This window comes from Solanum dulcamara, chromosome 7 (assembly GCF_947179165.1).
Source record: "Solanum dulcamara chromosome 7, daSolDulc1.2, whole genome shotgun sequence".
Classification (NCBI taxonomy): Eukaryota; Viridiplantae; Streptophyta; class Magnoliopsida; order Solanales; family Solanaceae; genus Solanum; species Solanum dulcamara.
The window spans coordinates 77,904,066-77,923,192 of NC_077243.1; the positions used below are offsets into that span (position 1 = coordinate 77,904,066).

Genomic DNA, 19,127 nt, shown 5'->3' on the forward strand with positions numbered 1-19,127 from the left:
GATGCCGATGCTACACGTACTACTCCCCCGGATACTTACATAGGGTCCCCTAAGGTTTCAAAAAAAATTGACCGAAAATTATATCACCAAAATATTCATGAGATAACACACATGAAAAATTGAGAAAAATCATGAATGCATGTTTCCTGATCACTAAACACTAAATATGTGGTGTGGATCCTATAGAAGATATGAATATCATTCACTGGGTAATTACTGAAGGTCCAACATAATTTGGAGTCAAAAAATTTCAAACATTCATATTTAAAAAATATTTATAGGCTAATATACACGAAAAATTGAAAAAAAAATCCCTTTTCTTGACCCCTAAATGCTAAAAAAAATGGCATAGATCCTATGGAAGATATGGATTTCATTCACTAGATCAAACAAAGACGGTTAGTTATATTGTCAAATATTCATGGACTAACGAATACGTAAAACAAAGAAAATCTTGAATTCATGTTATGTATCTCTTAAATCTAAAAAAATGGTGTGGATTCACACATTATTTTATCATTTAGAAGTCACATAATAGGAATTCAAAAAAAATTAATTTTTCGTGTATTAAATTCATGAATTTTTAAAAATATGACTGATCGGCTCCGTTTGATCCCAATCTTTTTCGGACCATTTGTAATGAACTAGTGAACCATACTCATAACCTATACATGATCCACTTCAATATTTTATGGGGTGACAAAATACGAATTTCAATTTTTTTCTGTTTCGCGTGTATTAATTCATGATTTGGGGGGGGGGGGGGAATATGACTGGTCGGCTCTGTTTGATCCCAATTTTTTTGAAATCATCCGTAATGACTTAGTGAACCATACCCATAACCGTTACAGGATCCGCCCTCTTTTTTAGCATTTAGGGTTATGAAATAAGAATTTTGAATTTTCTCAATTTTAGTGTGTATTAAGTCCATAATATTTTTGGAAATATGACTGATCGATTCTGTTTGAATTTAAATTTTGTGTGTCTATCCTCAATGACCTAGGGAAACGATACCTATAGCCTCTAGATGATTCACTCCACTATTTTTAGAGTTTAAGGGTCACAAAATTGGAATTCAAAATTTTCTAAATTTTTTGTGATTATTAGTCCATCACGAAACATGAATTTAAGATTTTCTCAAATTTGTATGTGAGTCCATGAATATTTTGAAATATGACTGACCAGGTTTATTTAGTCCAATTTTTTTAGGATCATCCGTAATGACCTAGTAAATTATACTCATGGCCTCTTGAAGATCCACACCACTGTGTTTAGCATTTAGGGATCACGAAATAGAAATTTATGATTTTCTCAATTTTTTATGTATGAATTTTAATTTGGGGGATATTTATTGTCGAAATTCACACTAGTACTTTTTGACAAATCTTCGTCCAATTCTATTTGCACTAAAATTTTGGAGGGTTCATCCCAAATGGCATGGGCTTCACCATGACTGACATAATTTTTATTTTTTTTTCAAATTTTAGGATTTCGAAATGTGAATTCATAATTATCGAAGCTTTTAGTGTATATTAGTACATGTATTTTTTTTAAAAAAAAATGTTATAGTAAACTAACTGTAATATATTGAAAAAGTCTTGAAATCTGTTCTCAATTTTATGAATTGAAGCATGCCAAGAAATTAGGGCTTAGGAAAACGCTCTCTAACACAATTTTACAATCTCAAGGCTCGAATCTTAGTCTGTTGATTAAGGAACTAGGGCTTTTACATAGTAAAATAGCTAGGGATAACATGAAAGCTAACTAAATTCATTAATTTAACATGAATGATAAAACTAGCATAAACAATGAACAAAATATACAAGAAATAAGCATGACCAACTTTATAATAAATTGATAGTCAAATTGCAAAACAAGATCTCCCTATACCCAATCTTTTGCCCCTATATAAACTAGAAAATGTATTAGAAAAAAATAATCAAGGGTAACTATTCCTCTATGATATATACTATATACATATAGTAAACAATGAACTAAACTCCGATCCCATCACCATGTGGGTGACCAAGATTCAAAGATCATGTTGTATGATATTTTGCCAACCATCTGAATTTTGATATATAGAATTTACCGATGACTGTATTGATGAAGAGTAACAGATATTCGATAGAATAGTCGAATATACCCCAAGTTGACTCAGACACCATGATCATCCATGTTAAGTCATGTCGTTTCTCTTCTTACTTTGGGTAAATCTTTCCATCAACCTTGACATTTGAAAGAAGCAAAGAAAGAAAGAAAGAAAGAAAGAAAGAAAGAAAGAAAGAAAGAAAGAAAGAAAAAATGGAAGATCGATGCATAAAACATCTCATATTCAAGTAGAGTTTGAGAAGGGATTGCACTCCAAAGGGGTGTAATTGAGGCAAGATCTATCTTTCGATCTCGTGATATCGATCGGACGAAGATAAATTATCGTTGCTCCAAGACTGGAGAAGGGAAGAGAGAAAACCAAATCAAAAATTATATACCTAGGGATGACCAATGTTACTATTAAAATAGGAGGGAGATAGTAAAAAAGAGATACAAATATTTTTCAGTAAAAAAGAGTAACAAATATTTTTCTTACCTTAGATGAGAGAAGGGAGTGAAGACCCTAAATTTGAAGGATCAACATAATCACCAGCCCAAGAAAGAAAAGGATTATCATTGTTTAGCTCATGGTAATTAGAATCTTGAAACTTGTCATTATTGTTGGTAATGAAGTTTTGTTGATGAAGGCTAGGAGTTATAAGGGAGGCCAAATTTGAATTTGAGCTAGATATTAAAGAAGATCTAATTAAAGTAGGGTAACTTGATAGAAGTGAAGAACTAGAGTTAGTACTAGTCACAGCATCTTGGATCTTCTTAAATCCGTTAGAAAACCCTAATCCAAGATTTTCATTATTGGAAACCCTAGAAAAATTGAACAATCTTGGAAATTGGATGTTTAGATCAAAAGGGTTAGTGGGTAATCCATAATTAAACAAAGGATTAGTATGATCAACAACAACTTGGGGTTCATGAAAATTAGGACCAAGATTTGTAGAAGATGTAACAAATTTTGGTTTCTTGATTTTTTTGTTTTTCCTAGAGGTACCACCCAAAGGGACATTTCTTAGGGTTCCACCTCTAGTCCAATACCTTTTACAAGATTTGCAAAAATGTCTTGGCTGAGACAAACTATAATTGTTGTAGTAACAAAACTTGGTATTTGATGAATCACAACGAGGGCATTTTAGGGTTTCTTGTTGTGGTTGTGGTTGATCTTGGATAATTTGTTTCTCCATGATCATGAAGTTGCTTTTCTGAAAAAAAATGAGAGGAAACAAACAAGAAAAAAAAAGTGTTGAATGAAATCATGAATTAATATTCTCTTCCAAAAGCTAAGAAACAAATATTGAGGTCAAGAAAAATTGTGTACCATTTTCTTCTCATCACTTTCTCGTAGCATGTTTTTTCTTCTTGATTAAGAAGGAATTTGTTTGAAACAAAGAGTAAGCATATAAAGAGCTAAATAAACATTTAGAGAGAGATTAAGCCACTAAGTTTGTATTTATTAGTGAGTTTAAGCTCCATGTAGAGATAGTGTAAAATTATCGAAAACAGTTTATATACCTTCACAGAGTAGGGATAATATTGTGTACATATAACTCTTTTCAGACCTTATTTGTGAAATTACACTAGAATATATTACGGTGTAAAATAATTATTTAAAAGTTTTCAAATATAAAAAGGCATCATTATATTCTTTTTAGAATAAACTTATAAAGAAAGAATCTCACATAAAAAGAAATTAGGAAGTAATTGGTAGCTAGATAAATATTACTACAAACTTGTATTTACGAGTTAAAACAATATACATTAATAGTGTATAAAATCCTCAATGAAATTCTATTTGCATTATGAAATTAATTTATATTTAAGAAAAGGTTATATTCCTATTAGTATATTTATATAATACTTCCACTTTGATATCGTGTAATTATCTTTTAGAATATTTAATAATATAAAAAAAGCTAAACTCTATCATTATTTATTTTTTAATTTCACGTGAAGTGTTTGGTTTGGTATGGGACAAACTTGGATCATTATTAAATAATAATGTCTGGCAAAAGAACATTATGGAAAGACATTCTTTTTAATCAAAGATGATGACAGAAAGAAAGAAAGCAAGCACGTGACATATGAATATTCTTGAGATTTCCTAGGAAAAAAAGAGAGAGATATTCTATAGTTTAAAGCATAACCAAAAAAAAAAAGGGGAAGCCATCTTCCATTGTTTAGATTTAGATTAATACAAACTAGGATAAATACTTACTTGTATTTGAGTGTTTATTTCAAATTATAATTATTATAGCTTAGTGATTTAATAAAGTGAGAATGATCTCATAAATTGTATTTCTTTCGAATAATTCTAGTCGTCGTGTTTACTAAAAAATAGTTAATCCAACATAGTTTTCATATTTTAGAAAAGGATAAACTACCTAATTACACGAATATTTGTATTATATTTACTATTTTTTTTTATAATATAAAATAATTATATATTGTCTTACTACTTAATAATTTCATACCAAATTTTAAATTAAATACACCTAGATACATGTTTTTTGCTACCAGATGAGTTGAAATAGGGAGAGAGGCGGGCGAGAATCGAAGAGAGGCAAGCGAGATTTGTCTATATATCTCAAATATATGCAAGTCACACCAGATACATAAATCTAACATGTATCTGGGATACCAGATACGCGAGCAAGATAGGAGAGTGGCGAGCGAGCTAGAAGGGAGGAGAGCGAGATTTGTATATATATCTCAGATACATATCAATCCACTTGAATGCAATGTATCTAAAACAAATAACACATAATTCTGACTCATGTATATGATATACATGTATCTGGACGCGCCAGATATATGTATCCAAAGTTCAAAATTTGATAAGATTCATAATATTACAAACTAACGTGTATTTTAGTAATTAACTCCTAAACTAGTGATATTTCTATAAATTACACTTTAGAAAATCATGTATAATCAATTATTTGCTTTCACTTTTATCGTATGTCTATCAATTGGATCGAAGCCGGCCCATTTAACCCAATTCAAACAAGGGACGAATCTAGAATATCGGAATTGTTAATTAAGAAGGGACATTAAAGGTTAAACAATGATAAGATTCGAACCAAAAAGTCTTAAGCCATATGTCTGATTATTGACTAGTGGTCCTTTGACCCTTTTTTTCACCTGATATTTGATACTTATATTAAAATTCAATTAAATTCAAATTCTTTGACCTGAATTCTGAGTTTTAGTTATCTTAATATAAAATCAATATCTAATAAGCAAATGTCTCTTCGTATATAGATGTTGAACTCTATTATGGTAAAATGGGGAATCCCTATTCAGTTTGTTGGAAAGTTTATGACTGTTAAAATGTTTGCAATTTGAAAAACTGAAAAAGTGATATAATATGAATGGAGACAACTTTATATCTTCTCTCAAACAAAAGGTATAGTAGATATATTAAAGAAAAATGTGAAGGCTATTTGGAATGTGAATATAGCTATTGTGAAGACATATGGAATATTTCTTCATGTCTCATATGTTTATACGTATTCCTAGAAAGTTTAATGCTATTGCAGATAACTTAAAAGTTGAGTTTTCGACTTCGTTGTTGCGTGATTTTTCTTTAAAAAATATTTTCAAGTTGAGTTGTAATATTGAGATTAACTTAATGACTTAACCATCCTTAAAAATTAATTTTTTGGAGAATTTTTCAAACTATTTATTCAAGGAGATCGCCAATCTTGTATTCCATAATCATTGGGGGATAACACCCTCTCGACATTCATATTTGTCGATTGAAGCATGAATAACATAATATAATTCTAACATAAAATAAAAGTAATGACTTCGACATTGTATTAAAAAAAATGGATCAATATATAAAAAAGCTTATAACCCGTTGATGAATATGGCTTCAATAAGCTATAGAGTGAGTAGATCTAAGCTTGAAGTATTACCTACACTTAGGGCTGAACACGAAAAATCAAAAAACCGAACCAAACCGATAACCAAACCAAACCGGAAAAAAACCCGACATTTATTTGGTTTGATTTGGTTTGGTTTTTAAATTTAAAAACCAACTATATTTGGTTTGGTTTTGGTTTCAAGTCTAAAAAAAACCGAAAAAACCGAACCAAACCGACTTTATATATACATATTTTAAAAATTAAATTTGTATATATATATGTGTGTATTTTAATTTTTTTATGAAAAAAATACAATTTATATTGATTTTTTATATTTTTGATCTTGAGTCATTCTTTTGAATTATACTAAATAAAGTAAAAATAAATAAAATATAGACTTCATACACAGAAAAGCTACTCACAATTACAAATAGTAAATCTTTAGGTGAGTCATTCTCTATTATTAAACATGTATGCGTCAATCTTGGCTAGTAGCTACTGGCTACAATGAAATTTATAATAAGAAAATACTTTTGAAATTTATTTTTTATTTATTCAAATAGTGACTTCAAGGTATTTTAAAAACCGACAAAAACCGAAAAAACCGAAAAAACCGATAAAAACCGACAAAAACCGAATAGTAAAAACCGATATCGTTTGGTTTGGTTTGATTTGACAATTTAAAAAACCGACTCAATTGGTTTGGTTATTTTTTAATTAAAAATCGATCCAAACCGAACCATGAGCACCCCTACCTACACTTAGGGGTGTACAGGACAAACCGATAAACCGCACCAAACCGATAAACCGAACCAAACCGGAAAAAAAAACCGACTAGTGGTTTGGTTTGACTTGGTTTGGTGTTTGAAAAAAAAACCCGATCATTATAGGGTTGGTTTGGTTTTAACTAAAAAAAAACAAACCGAACCCAAACCGACCCGATTATAGATATACTACTTTTAAATTATGTTATACATAAAAATATTTATTAAAATGTAATTTATAAATATTTTTTAAAATTTTTTCATAATTTTTGTTTTCTTTCTTACATTTAGATTTGGACTGGGGTAGCCCATAAATAATATACAAAAAAAACTTATCTTATAAAGTTATATTATAAAGTTAAAACTTCAAACAGTGTTGTGCCTCCATCTTATATGTTGATATTTTGTACTAGAACTCTTTTTAAGAAGCACTGCTCTGTGTTTTTTATTAGATACTATGAGAAACCCGAAAAAATCCAAAAAAAGCCAAAAAACCCGAGAAACCCGAAAAAATCCGAAAAACCCGAGAAAAATTGATATCGAAAAACCCGACTTTTATTGGTTTGGTTTGGTTTATAGATTTAATAACCCGACACAACTGGTTTGGTTTGGTTTGTAAAAAATCCGAACCAACCCGGTCCATGTACACCCCTACCTACACTGCTTAGACTCTTTAAAATATTGATTAATGTGCATTAGATCCTTTAAAAGTAATATATTTTAAAGAATTTAATATGAGTGCGATAATATTTTCGAAAAGTTTTAGCAACATAAATTATTAATATAAGCCAAAATTGTTACAATAACATTTGGCTTCTTCTTTTAGAAATAAGCCCTAAATTAAGAAATAATTTACATGTAATATTCTTTAAGCAATAAAATACAATTAGGTGATGTCCAAGAGAATGTGTATAAATAATTCTTCCTTGTCATCATTTTACTAATTTGTTTAGAGAATTATCACAAGGTACCCAAAAATATGACAAAATGGACAATTTTAACAAGTGGTTTTATATGTTTAAATTATTGTAATTGAAAGAATGTTTTAGAGAGATTCTAAAACAAAACACATATTGACAAAAGATAAACAAAAAAATAAAAACAGAATTGATTATAATGTTTGATTTTTCGGTTGTTAAACTGATGATATAGATTTTCTCGCTTCTTGTACGATAATAGTTAGTTAATATATTTTTAACTCGTTGTATCCCTCGACTTTTGCGATTTAGAGTAGTTATATCTTTGATTATTAATATTAATTTTTGTAATTTCAAAAATATCGCATAACCTTAAAAAATTACTTCACTCATTTTTCTTTACCCCTCTAGACCTGATCCAAATGAAAGAAAAATTGAATTCCTCTTTTATTCAGTCATAAATAAATTTGGATCGGATTTGAATAAAAGAGAATATTTTTTAAGTTGGATCACGTCTGGAAGGGTAAAAAACAAAATGTATGCGGTAATTTTTTAAAGTTATGTGATATTTCTTGGAATTAAAAAAAAGTTCTAGAATTATTATTTTAGTTCAATCCATCAACAAAAAAAGTACATATGCATATTGTTAGACGACAAGGATATATATGCATTATTTTTTTAACAAGGGATAAATTCACTCTAAATCACAAAGTTGAAAAAATTATTTATTTATTGTCTTCTTTTATAATTGTGATGTTCAAACCTATTGGTTTTACCTTTTAACTTTCACCACCATAAATTTTAAATTCGAATAACTTTGTACATCAAAATTAACAAATGAGAATTTTGATTTTGATTTTTCTTAGTACAAGTCATTCTTTTTATGTCACATACAAATTAGTTACTTGTCTAATTCAATCCTTTTTTCCTGAGTTGCTAAATTAATCTAGTTTAGAGTAATCTCATCTAATTAATGATTGCCATGAATTAGTTGTTTTGCTCTAACTTTATTTTAACCACATACTTTACACTTCATGAATGTGAAAGAAAACAAACTTCATGTTGACCTACTTGATTAATAATGTCCTATCCAAATATGCAAACTAAAGTCTATTTGTTTAGTATAACAATTAATCTTCATTTAGATTAATGCACTAAGGTGTGTTTTTTTAATTCAAAAGTTTCAAAAGGTATTGTCTTGCTTATTCTTCCATACTAATAGTTATACGTAATATTTATCATATAATTTGTTGTTCTTCAAATTCCATTAATCTTTCTTGTCTTTTATACTTCAATTATCGTTCTATTTATTGTAGTTATTATTACTTTTTTTCTAAATATTTTGTCAAAAGAGACGTACACGAAAAAAAAATCATAAATAAGGACAACATTATAAGGGGTGGCTAATAGATACATTTTGAGTTTAACATTTTAGTTAAGAAATTTAAGTGAAAAATGTTACTCCTATCAAGTCTAAAGCCTGTGTAAGTAATTATTTTTTTGCAAATTCAAAAGGCTCCAATTTATTTGGAGTTATATTGGAGGGATAAAAATTAAAAAAAATTACCTAAATACACTCCTTTATTTACTATATTTTTCATTACTCCTATTCATTTCAAAAATCTCTTCTTTCTATTTGGATATATTAATTCAGTAATCCGGATACATTAATTCTGATTCGTAAATTATCTCTATGTTCAATGTATCATGCTTTAAATGTTACTTGCTGATACATAAAACCCTAATTAATGTATCCGGATACTGAATTAATATATCTGAATTATCCCGTTTTTAAGGAATTTTTGTAAATTGAAAAAGGATAAGGGAAAATGGCAATTAGCCCTTTAGACTATGTAATTTATGTAAGTTATACTTAAAATAAAACTATTTCTAAACTTATATTTTATTTTTCTCAGTTTATGTGGCACACTTCCTAAGAAGAATGTCATCGTTCTATAATTAGAAATAATTTAACTTTAAAATTTTCCTTTTTACCCTTAATAAAATGATTTATAGTCACACAAATGATCAAAGAATATTTTAGTCCACAAATTTTAAACCTTCTTTTTTCTCTTAAATTTTGTGTCAATTTAAACATTATCACATAAATTATGATCAATGTAGTATTTTCCCGATAATATATTCCCCAAGTTATTTTCCCGTTGGAAATCTCTCTTTTTTCCAACCAAAGAACACGGCCCAATTTGCAACGGCCCAAAATCTGATGCCGGCGGCCGGCCCACAATGGAACGTGCACATCTGGGCCTGATAAGTTTTGAAAAAATTATGTGACGTGATAAACATTTAGATTATATTTATGATAAACGATACATAGCTATAATTTTAAAAAATTATGAAACGTAAGTGTAGTTGCATATAATCTACATTTGGCAATTTTTAGATGTGTATTAGTAGCTTTATCTCTATGTGCTTCAATTTGAATGTACATTCAATCAGTTAAATAATTGGTAATTCTAATTTAAAAATGTCACGATCCAATTTAGGATCATGACCGATGCTAAGGGGGAGAATCCCAAAGCAAGCCTTACCAAAATTCTACAGAAAATCATGCAGAGTTTCTTCTATTTTTGGGCCTATCCTGAATTTTTCTGTCTAAGAAATCAGCCACAACTAACAATGACACTAAAACAAGGCATCATATCCATCAATAAACCAACCGCTAGACAATAATACCAGTTCATCTCCAAATACGAAAAATAAGTTAACACTAGTCACATTACTGTAATACGAATGAATAATCATGACTCTACTAGAGAAAGGACAAATGGAGCGACTCTAAGAGTTTTTTAAAAGAAAAGGAACCAAAAATGACCCAATACCTTATTGCCAGGCGAAGCAATGCAGGGCTCACCAGATACTATCAATTTGCGCTCTTTAGTTGGTGAAATCTTCGCCAATGCAACCTGAATTCTCTGTAAAAAAAAATTAGTAAGGAGTGAGACGCTAGCTCAGTGAGTAATAACACTTAACCACAACCGTTTTAATGAGGGACGAGTCAGAAAACATGCGAGTACGATGATCAAAATCATGAAATAATTATCTTTTCAGAAAAACGATAACAATATCAAATCTCATCTATCTCATGTAAACAAAATCAATACTGTAAGCATATGATAATAAACTCAGTAAAACACTTTTATATCAAATATTATAATTGGGAGGAGGTTTCCAAGAATGAATCATGCAATCGGTGTGACCCCTCATAAAGGAGTTTAATATTCATATTAGAAGATCCCTTTTTCGAGGGATATCGGTAGTGGTATACTAGTTCTACCTTCCCACTAGCGAAGGCTATATCTGTAATCAGTAAATACAAGGTGCACCAGGTCTAATGAACCGGCCGTTAGCTACGGGATCCATCAAGGTCTACTCCCATTATTACTTTTATTTATAAACGGTAGTAGAATTTCCAAAATAGTACAAGGCATTTAAGTTCTTATCAAAACATATTCTATGAGATTTTAACGGAAAACACATGTCAAAATACTATTTTTCAAGCAAATATTAAATCCTTCTCATAACGAAAATCATGTCTCAGTTTTCAATAAACATGTCTTATAATAGCAAGTTCATCTCAAATAACAATTTTGGTATCATATCAAGTAAAAGACTTGTCTCACATGCAAATTCGAAACATTTGATAACACATTCACTTTATAAATCATGTATAAATCATGAAAGTTATAAAACACAAATTGTGGTAAGATTACGATTGACAGTACTCATGCTGAATTATCAATCTCATCGCTAGGGTAATTTGTACGAATTCTTTCGGTCAATCTATAATCACATTATATCGATCACACGTTAGTTTTATGTTCACCCTTAATTTCCAATTATACTCTTTAGGAATTAGATTTTAATACCCAAAATGACTTATCTAGGTTAATAATCTTGAGGAGGGATTTTTTAAAAAAAATCAAACTCGAACCTTTCGATTTGGAAGAGATCATTCGAAACTCACCAAAATACTGATGTATGGACTTAAGCTCCTTATGATAATATGGAGTTTCTAGGGAATTAATATTAGATTAGGACTAGATTAATTTTAGTGCCTTAACTGCAAAAATATAAGACTACCTTTCCTAATCATAATTAGTATCTAACTATCCCTTCTGATAAATTTTCATCTTCTGTTGATTTATCGATGAAGCTATAGAAGAAGGAAAGAAACAAAGATTTACCTTGAATCTGATAACAAAACCTCCGATAATCTCTTTCTCCTTCTGCGTCCCAAATGAAAATCACCCTTTTGCTCTTTCTTCTCAATCTCTATCTATTCAAAACTCTTTTTTCTTATTTGGTTGTTGCGCAGAATCTCTACCCCTAATCCCCTTTTGTTTTCTTTTCTTAGTTGCTGCAGAGTGCAGCCGTAGGTGATGTGGGATCTTAGCCCAATTCTTTTTTTTTCTTTTCTTTTCTTTTCTTTTTATTTTTTTGTTTGGGTCATTAAACAAACCAACAACTTGTCTTTTTTTCTTCTTTTTTTTAAAAAAATAGAAAATAAAAGACATATTTAACCTTATTTAAATGTAGGGTATTACATTCTCCCCACTTTAAAGAATCCGGTCTCCAAATTTAAACAAGTGAATACCTGAGGGCTGAAACAAGTTAGGATACTTGACTTGCATGTCATCCTCTGATTCCCAAGTAACTTCTTTAACGGTGTGATTTTTTCATAAGACCTTTATTGACACAATTTCTTTTGATCTTAACCTTCTTACTTGTCTATCGACAATAGCTACTGGTTCTTCTTCATATATTAAATTATCATCAATTCCAACAGTCGGTGCCTCAAGAACATGAGAGGAGTCGCTATATATTTCCTTAACAATGAGACATGAAACACTGGATGGATGAAAGACATATTAGAAGGAAGTTCCAAATGATATGCCACTCCTCCTACCCGATCAAGTATCTCATATGGTCCTATATACCGCGGGCTTAATTTTCCTCTTTTTCCAAAATGCATCACCCCTTTCATAGGAGAAACTCATATAAAAACTTTGTCTCCAACTGTGAACACTAGATCTTTTCTCTTTTTATCCGCATAAGACTTTTGTCTACTTTGAGCTGTGAGTAATCTCTGTCTTATCAACTGGACCTTGTCTATAGCTTCTTGTACCAAGTCTGGTCCCAAAACATTATCCTCTCTAACTTCAAATCACCATATAGGAGAATGACATCGCCTACCATACAAGGCCTCATACGGTGCCATCTGAATACTTGACTGAAAGCTATTGTTATAGGCAAATTCAGCTAAAGGCAAGTAAGTATCCCAACTTTCTCCAAAATAAAGAATGCAAGCTCTCAACATATCCTCCAAGATTTGTATAGTTAGCTCAGACTGTCCGTCTGTTTGTGGATGGAAAGCAGTACTAAGATCTACTCGAGTACCCAACGCCTCTTGGAAGGATCTCCAAAAGTGTGAAGTGAATTATGACCCTCTATCAAAGATAATGGATATTGGAACCCCATGAAGTCGAACAATTTCATTCATAAATATCTGAGAATATTTCACTCTACTAAATATAGTCTTTACACGAAAGAAATGTGTTGATTTTTTTAGTCAGTCTATAATCACCCATATAGAGTCATAACCTCTAACGGTTCGTGGTAGACTAACCACAAAATCCATAGTAACTCTTTTCCATTTCCACTCTGGAATCTGGATTTCCTGTAGTAATCCTGCAGGTCGTTGATGCTCTGCTTTAACCTGTTGACAAGTCAAACAACTAGAAACAAAGTTAGCAATATCTTTCTTCATACCTTCCCACCAATACACTTATTTCAGGTCATGATACATTTTAGTGGAATCAGGGTGTACAATATTTTTGTATTTGTGAGCTTCCTCGAGAATAACTCGTCTTAGCCCACCCAAGTATGGTACACATAATCGATTACCTAGTCGAAGCACATAGTCACAATCAACAATCATCTTTTTACTTTTTTCTTCTATGACCTCATCTCGATATTTGCAAAGCTGCCCATCCTCATATTGAATAGACATAATGCGCTCTACTAATGAAGATTTGGCTTGCACACAAGATAGTAATATCTCTGAATTTCCCATGCTGAATCTGACACCTGAGCCTTCGAGTTTTTGCATATCCTTCGCCAACTGTCTCTTTTTAGGAGCTATATGTGCTAAACTACCCATAGATTTCCTACTCAATGCATCCGCCACAACATTGACTTTGCTAGGATGATATAAAATAACACAATCATAATCCTTGAGTAACTCCATCCATAGACGTTGTCGAAGGTTTAGATCTCTCTGCTGAAAAATATACTTTAAGCTCTTATGTTCGGTATATATCTCGCATGTCTCGCCTTATAAATAATGCCTCCAAATTTTAAGAGCAAAAATCACCGTGTCTATCTCCAAATCATATGTAGGATAGTTCTATTCATGCTTCTTCAACTGCCGAGAAGCATAGGCAATAACACGATCATTTTGCATAAGAACACATCCTAATTCCACTCTCGAAGCATCACAATGTACAGTGAATCCTCCAAAACCCAATAGTAAGGCTAATATTAGTGCTGTTGTCAAGCATGTTTTGAGTTTCTGAAAGCTTTGCTCATATTCATTTGTCCAATGGAACTTCACATTTTTTTTTGTTAGCTTGGTCAATAGGACTGCTATTCTGGAGAAATCCTACACAAAACGTCTATAGTAACTTGCCAAGCCCAAAAAGCTATGAATCTCTGTAGGTGAAGCAGGTCTAGTCCATTTTTGTACAACTTCTGTCTTTTTGGAATCCACTTTGATTCCATCTCTGGATATTACATGCCCAAAAAATGTTACTGAGTCTAGCCAGAATTCACGTTTTGAGAACTTATCATAAATTTTATGTTCTCGTAAGATTTATAACACTGTTTGCAGATGCTTCTCATATTCTTCTTGACTACGATAGTATATCAATATGTCATCAATGAATACTATCAAAAACCTGTCTAGAAACGACCTGAATACCCTATTCATTAGGTCCATAAATGCAGCTGGAGCATTGGTTAACCGGAAAGGCATCACAAGGAACTTATAGTGCCCATATCTTCTGTCTTGGAAATATGTTCCTCCCTGATTCTGAGCTGATGATAGCCAAACTGAAGATCAATCTTGGAAAAGTGGACAGCTCCCTGTAATTGGTCAAACAAGTCATCTATACGAGGTAAGGGATACTTATTTCATATTATTACCTTGTTTAGTTGTCTGTAGTCGATGCATATTTTTAGGGACCCATTTTTCTTCTTTATGAATAATATTGGCGCGCCTCATGAAGATATACTCGATCGGATAAAACTCTTATCGAGTAAGTCCCGCACCTGTTGTTTCAGTTCCTTCAGCTCTATTAGTGCCATACGAAATGGAGGGATAGATATTGGCAATATGTCAGGGGCCAAATTGACACTAAAGTCTATCTCTCGTACCGGAGGTAATCTTGGCAAATCCTCAAGAAATACATCAAAAAACTCAGTTACCACTTGTATCTTCTCCAAACCAAGTGTTCCCTCTTTGGTGTCCCTTACTATAGCTAAAAGGCCCATGTAGCCTTTCTTTAGTAATCTCTGAGCCTTCATAAGAGATATAATTTTACTAACCTCTGGTACTTGACCCTCTTTAAATATAAATATAGACTCGTTGGGTATTTCAAACCTGACTATCTTCGCATGACAATCGACTATAGTATAGTTAGGAGACAATCAATCCATGCCCATCAGCATCGAAGTTAATCATATCAAGCATAATTAGGTTAGCTAGAGTATCCCTACCCTCAACTCTAATTTGGCAATCACGATACACATATTCAACTAACAGAGAATCCCCCACAGAAGTAGCAACAAAAAAAGGATGATTCAACCACTCCGGCTGTCTAGCAAACTTCAAAGCAAAGTATGATGACACATAGGAATGGGTAGATCCAAGCTCAATTAAAGCATGTGCATCAAATGAACAAACTGAAAGAATACTTGTAACTACTGCATTTGAAGTTTGAATATCCTGCCTAGTGAGTGCAAAAACTCTTGTCTGGCCTCTACCACCATTTCCCTGTCCTTGATTTCCAGAAACATGATCACCAGTACCTCGACCCCTACTTCCTGAAGCATTACGAGTAGTCTGAGTAGGTGCAGCTATCTGAGCAGGAGTTTGGGTGGAAATTTTCAAAGGTAGAGGACATTCCTTAAGATAATGCTTCAACGAACCACACCAAAAATACCCTCTTGTCAAACACGGCACTGGCCTACATGTGATCTGCCGCAGGTAGTACAAGATGGAGTAGTGGCATACATTTTCCCAAAATTTTGATGTCCCTGTGATGATGGTGGTTCCTGAGTACCCTGTTTATGATTTGGTCGGTATGTGGACTGTGAAACTGTATCCGTTCTTGCCTAAGAGCCATGTTGTTGTCTTCTCTGACAACCTGTTTTGTTACTTGCACTACGATCGTTGCTGAAAGAACCCTCTTATCTTGGCCTTCTTACGTGCATCAAAGGCTTCTCGCTCTTCATGAAACTTGTTTTCAATCTTTCTAGCAAGGTCAACTACACCCGAGTAGGTCAACGTACTCATATTTAGGTCTACTGCATTGAATAAACGACTAACCAATCCACCCATGAACCTCTGAACTCTAGCTATGTCATTAGGTACTAAATAAGGAGCATATCTAGCCAGTTTGCAGAATTTGGTGTTATAGGTTGACACATCCATATCCGGAGTCTGTACCAACCTCTTAAACTGAGTTGCATATTTTTGCCTCTAATTGTCAGGAAGAAAATGATCCATGAACAACCTAGTGAACTCATCCCATTTCAGTGGTGCTGCCCAGCAATACAATCACATACCATGTGTTGGCCATGTCCTCAAGTTTGTAAGCCGCAATCTCCACAACTCTCTTACTAGAACATCCTAGCCCCGTAAAGCCTTAAATGTCCCATCTAAGAAACCTTAAGGATCAACTGAACTATCAGAACCTGTGAACCTTAGTGATTTCAACTTCAAGAACTCTTGCAAGGATACTTCTTTATTTCCAAAAGTGTAAGTTTGTGTAGGCGCCTGAAGTGGCGCTTTTGTCTGAGCAAGTGCCTGAAGTTGTACCTGACCAACCCTCTCCTGTCTGTCCTTTCTATCGACCAAGCTTTCGATGACCCTCTACATGGAGGTGAGTGCCTCAGGAGTAGCATTTTCATGTGATAGTGAAGGCAGGCTAGCACTTATTTCAGGAGTGACTTCTCTTGAAATCTTAGTAGTGGTGGCACTATGACCCCTACCTCGACCTATTCTACAAGCTCTGCCCTTTCCCCTAGCTGAGGAAGTGGGATGCCTAGTCGAGGTAATATTAGGTGCTTGAGGAGCACCTGTGGTAGCTTTGTCATTAGATAATCAAGTTCGAGCCATCTGGTTAACAAAGCAAATGATGTTAGATTCATCTCATTATCTTTAAGGTCACACACATAAGTAGGAATAAGAAAGAAAGACAAGATACATCCTATCACGTCCTCGCAGAATCACGATTATAGCAATGGCCGGCAATATAACTATAATTGAGATTCTACTATTAATGTGTACTCCATAAGTCATAGGAATAACCTAAACTCTGATACCAACTTTGTCACAACCCAATTTAGGATCATGACGGGTGCTAAGGGGGAGAATCCCAAAGCAAGCCTTACCAAAATTCTACAGAAAATTGGGACGAGTTTCCTCTGTTTTTGCGCCTATCCTGAGTTTTCCTGTCTCAAAAATCAGCCACAACTAACAATGACACTAAAACAGGGCATCATATCCATCAATAAACCAACCGCTAGGTAATAATACCAGTTCATCTTCAAATATGAAAAATAAGTTAACACTAGTCACATTACTGTAATACGAATGAATAATCATGACTCTCCTAGAGAAAGGACAAATGGAGCGACTCTAAGAGTTTTTTAAAATAAAAGGAACCAAAAACGACCCAATAACTTCTTGCCACGTGAAGCAATGCGGGACTCACCAGTTACTATCAATTTGCGCTCTTTAGTTGGTGAAATCCTCGCCAATGCCACCTGAATTCTTTATAAAAAAAATTAGCGGGGAGTGAGACGCTAACTCAGTGAGTAATAACACTTAACCACAACTATTTTAATGAGGGACAAGTCAGAAAACATACGAGTATGATGATCAAAATCATGAAATAATTATCTTTTCAGAAAAACAATAACAATATCAAATCTCATCTATCTCATGTAAACCAAATTAATTTTGTAAGCATATGATAATAAACTCAGTAAAACACTTTTATATCAAATATTATAATTGGGAGGAGGTTTCCAAGAATGAATCATGCAATCGGTGTGACCCCTCATAAAGGAGTTTAATATTCATATTAGAAGATTCTTTTTTCGAGGGATATCGGTAACGGTATGTTAGTTCTACCTTTCCACTAGCGAGGGTTATATCGGTAATTAGTAAATACAAGGTGCACCAGGTCTAATGAACCGACCGTTAGCCACGGTATCCATCAAGGTCTACTCCTATTATTACTTTTCTTTATAAACGGTAGAAGAATTTCCAAAATAGTACAAGGCATTTAAGTTCTTATCAAAACATATTCTATAAGATTTTAACGGAAAACACATGTCAAAATACTATTTTTCAAGCAAATATTAAATTCTTCTCATAACGAAAATCATGTCTCAGTTTTCAATAAACATGTCTTATAATAGCAAGTTCATCTCAAATAACAATTTTGGTATCATATCAAGTAAAAGACTTGTCTCACATGCAAATTCGAAACATTTGATAACACATTCACTTTATAAATCATGTATAAATCATGAAAGTTATAAAACACAAATTGTGGTAAGATTACGATTGACAGTACTCATGCTGAATTATCAATCTCATCGCTAGGGTAATTTGTACGAATTCTTTCGGTCAATCTATAATCACATTATATCGATCACACGTTAGTTCTATGTTCACCCTTAATTTCCAATTATACTCTTTAGGAATTAGATTTTAATACCCAAAATGACTTATCTAGGCTAATAATCTTGAGGAGGGATTTTTTTAAAAAAATCAAACTAGAACCTTTCGATTTGGAAGAGATCATTCGAAACTCACCAAAATACTGATGTATGGACTTAAGCTCCTTATGATAATATGGAGTTTCTAGGGAATTAATATTAGATTAGGACTAGATTAATTTTAGTGCCTTAACTGCAAAAATATAAGACTACCTTTCCTAATCATAATTAGTATCTAACTATCCCTTCTGATAAATTTTCATCTTCTGTTGATTTATCGATGAAGCTATAGAAGAAGGAAAGAAACAAAGATTTACCTTGAATCCGATAACAAAACCTCCGATAATCTCTTTCTCCTTCTGCGTCCCAAACGAAAATCACCGTTTCGCTCTTTCTTCTTTATCTTTATCTATTCAAAACTTTTTTTTTCTTATTTGGTT

At 32.4% G+C, this 19,127-nt stretch overlaps 1 protein-coding gene across 1 annotated transcript; it reads right to left on the reverse strand.

Annotated features, from left to right (window-relative positions):
• Window positions 1–1,745: 1,745 nt before the first annotated feature.
• Window positions 1,746–19,063, reverse strand: LOC129896227 (dof zinc finger protein DOF1.4-like). Its single transcript, XM_055972083.1, has 3 exons — window positions 19,005–19,063; window positions 10,494–10,586; window positions 1,746–3,305 (listed from the first exon to the last, which is right to left on the reverse strand). Exon 3 carries the CDS (start codon window positions 3,291–3,293, stop codon window positions 2,589–2,591), a length of 705 nt encoding a protein of 234 aa, XP_055828058.1. The 5' UTR covers window positions 3,294–3,305; window positions 10,494–10,586; window positions 19,005–19,063; the 3' UTR covers window positions 1,746–2,588.
• Window positions 19,064–19,127: the final 64 nt, after the last annotated feature.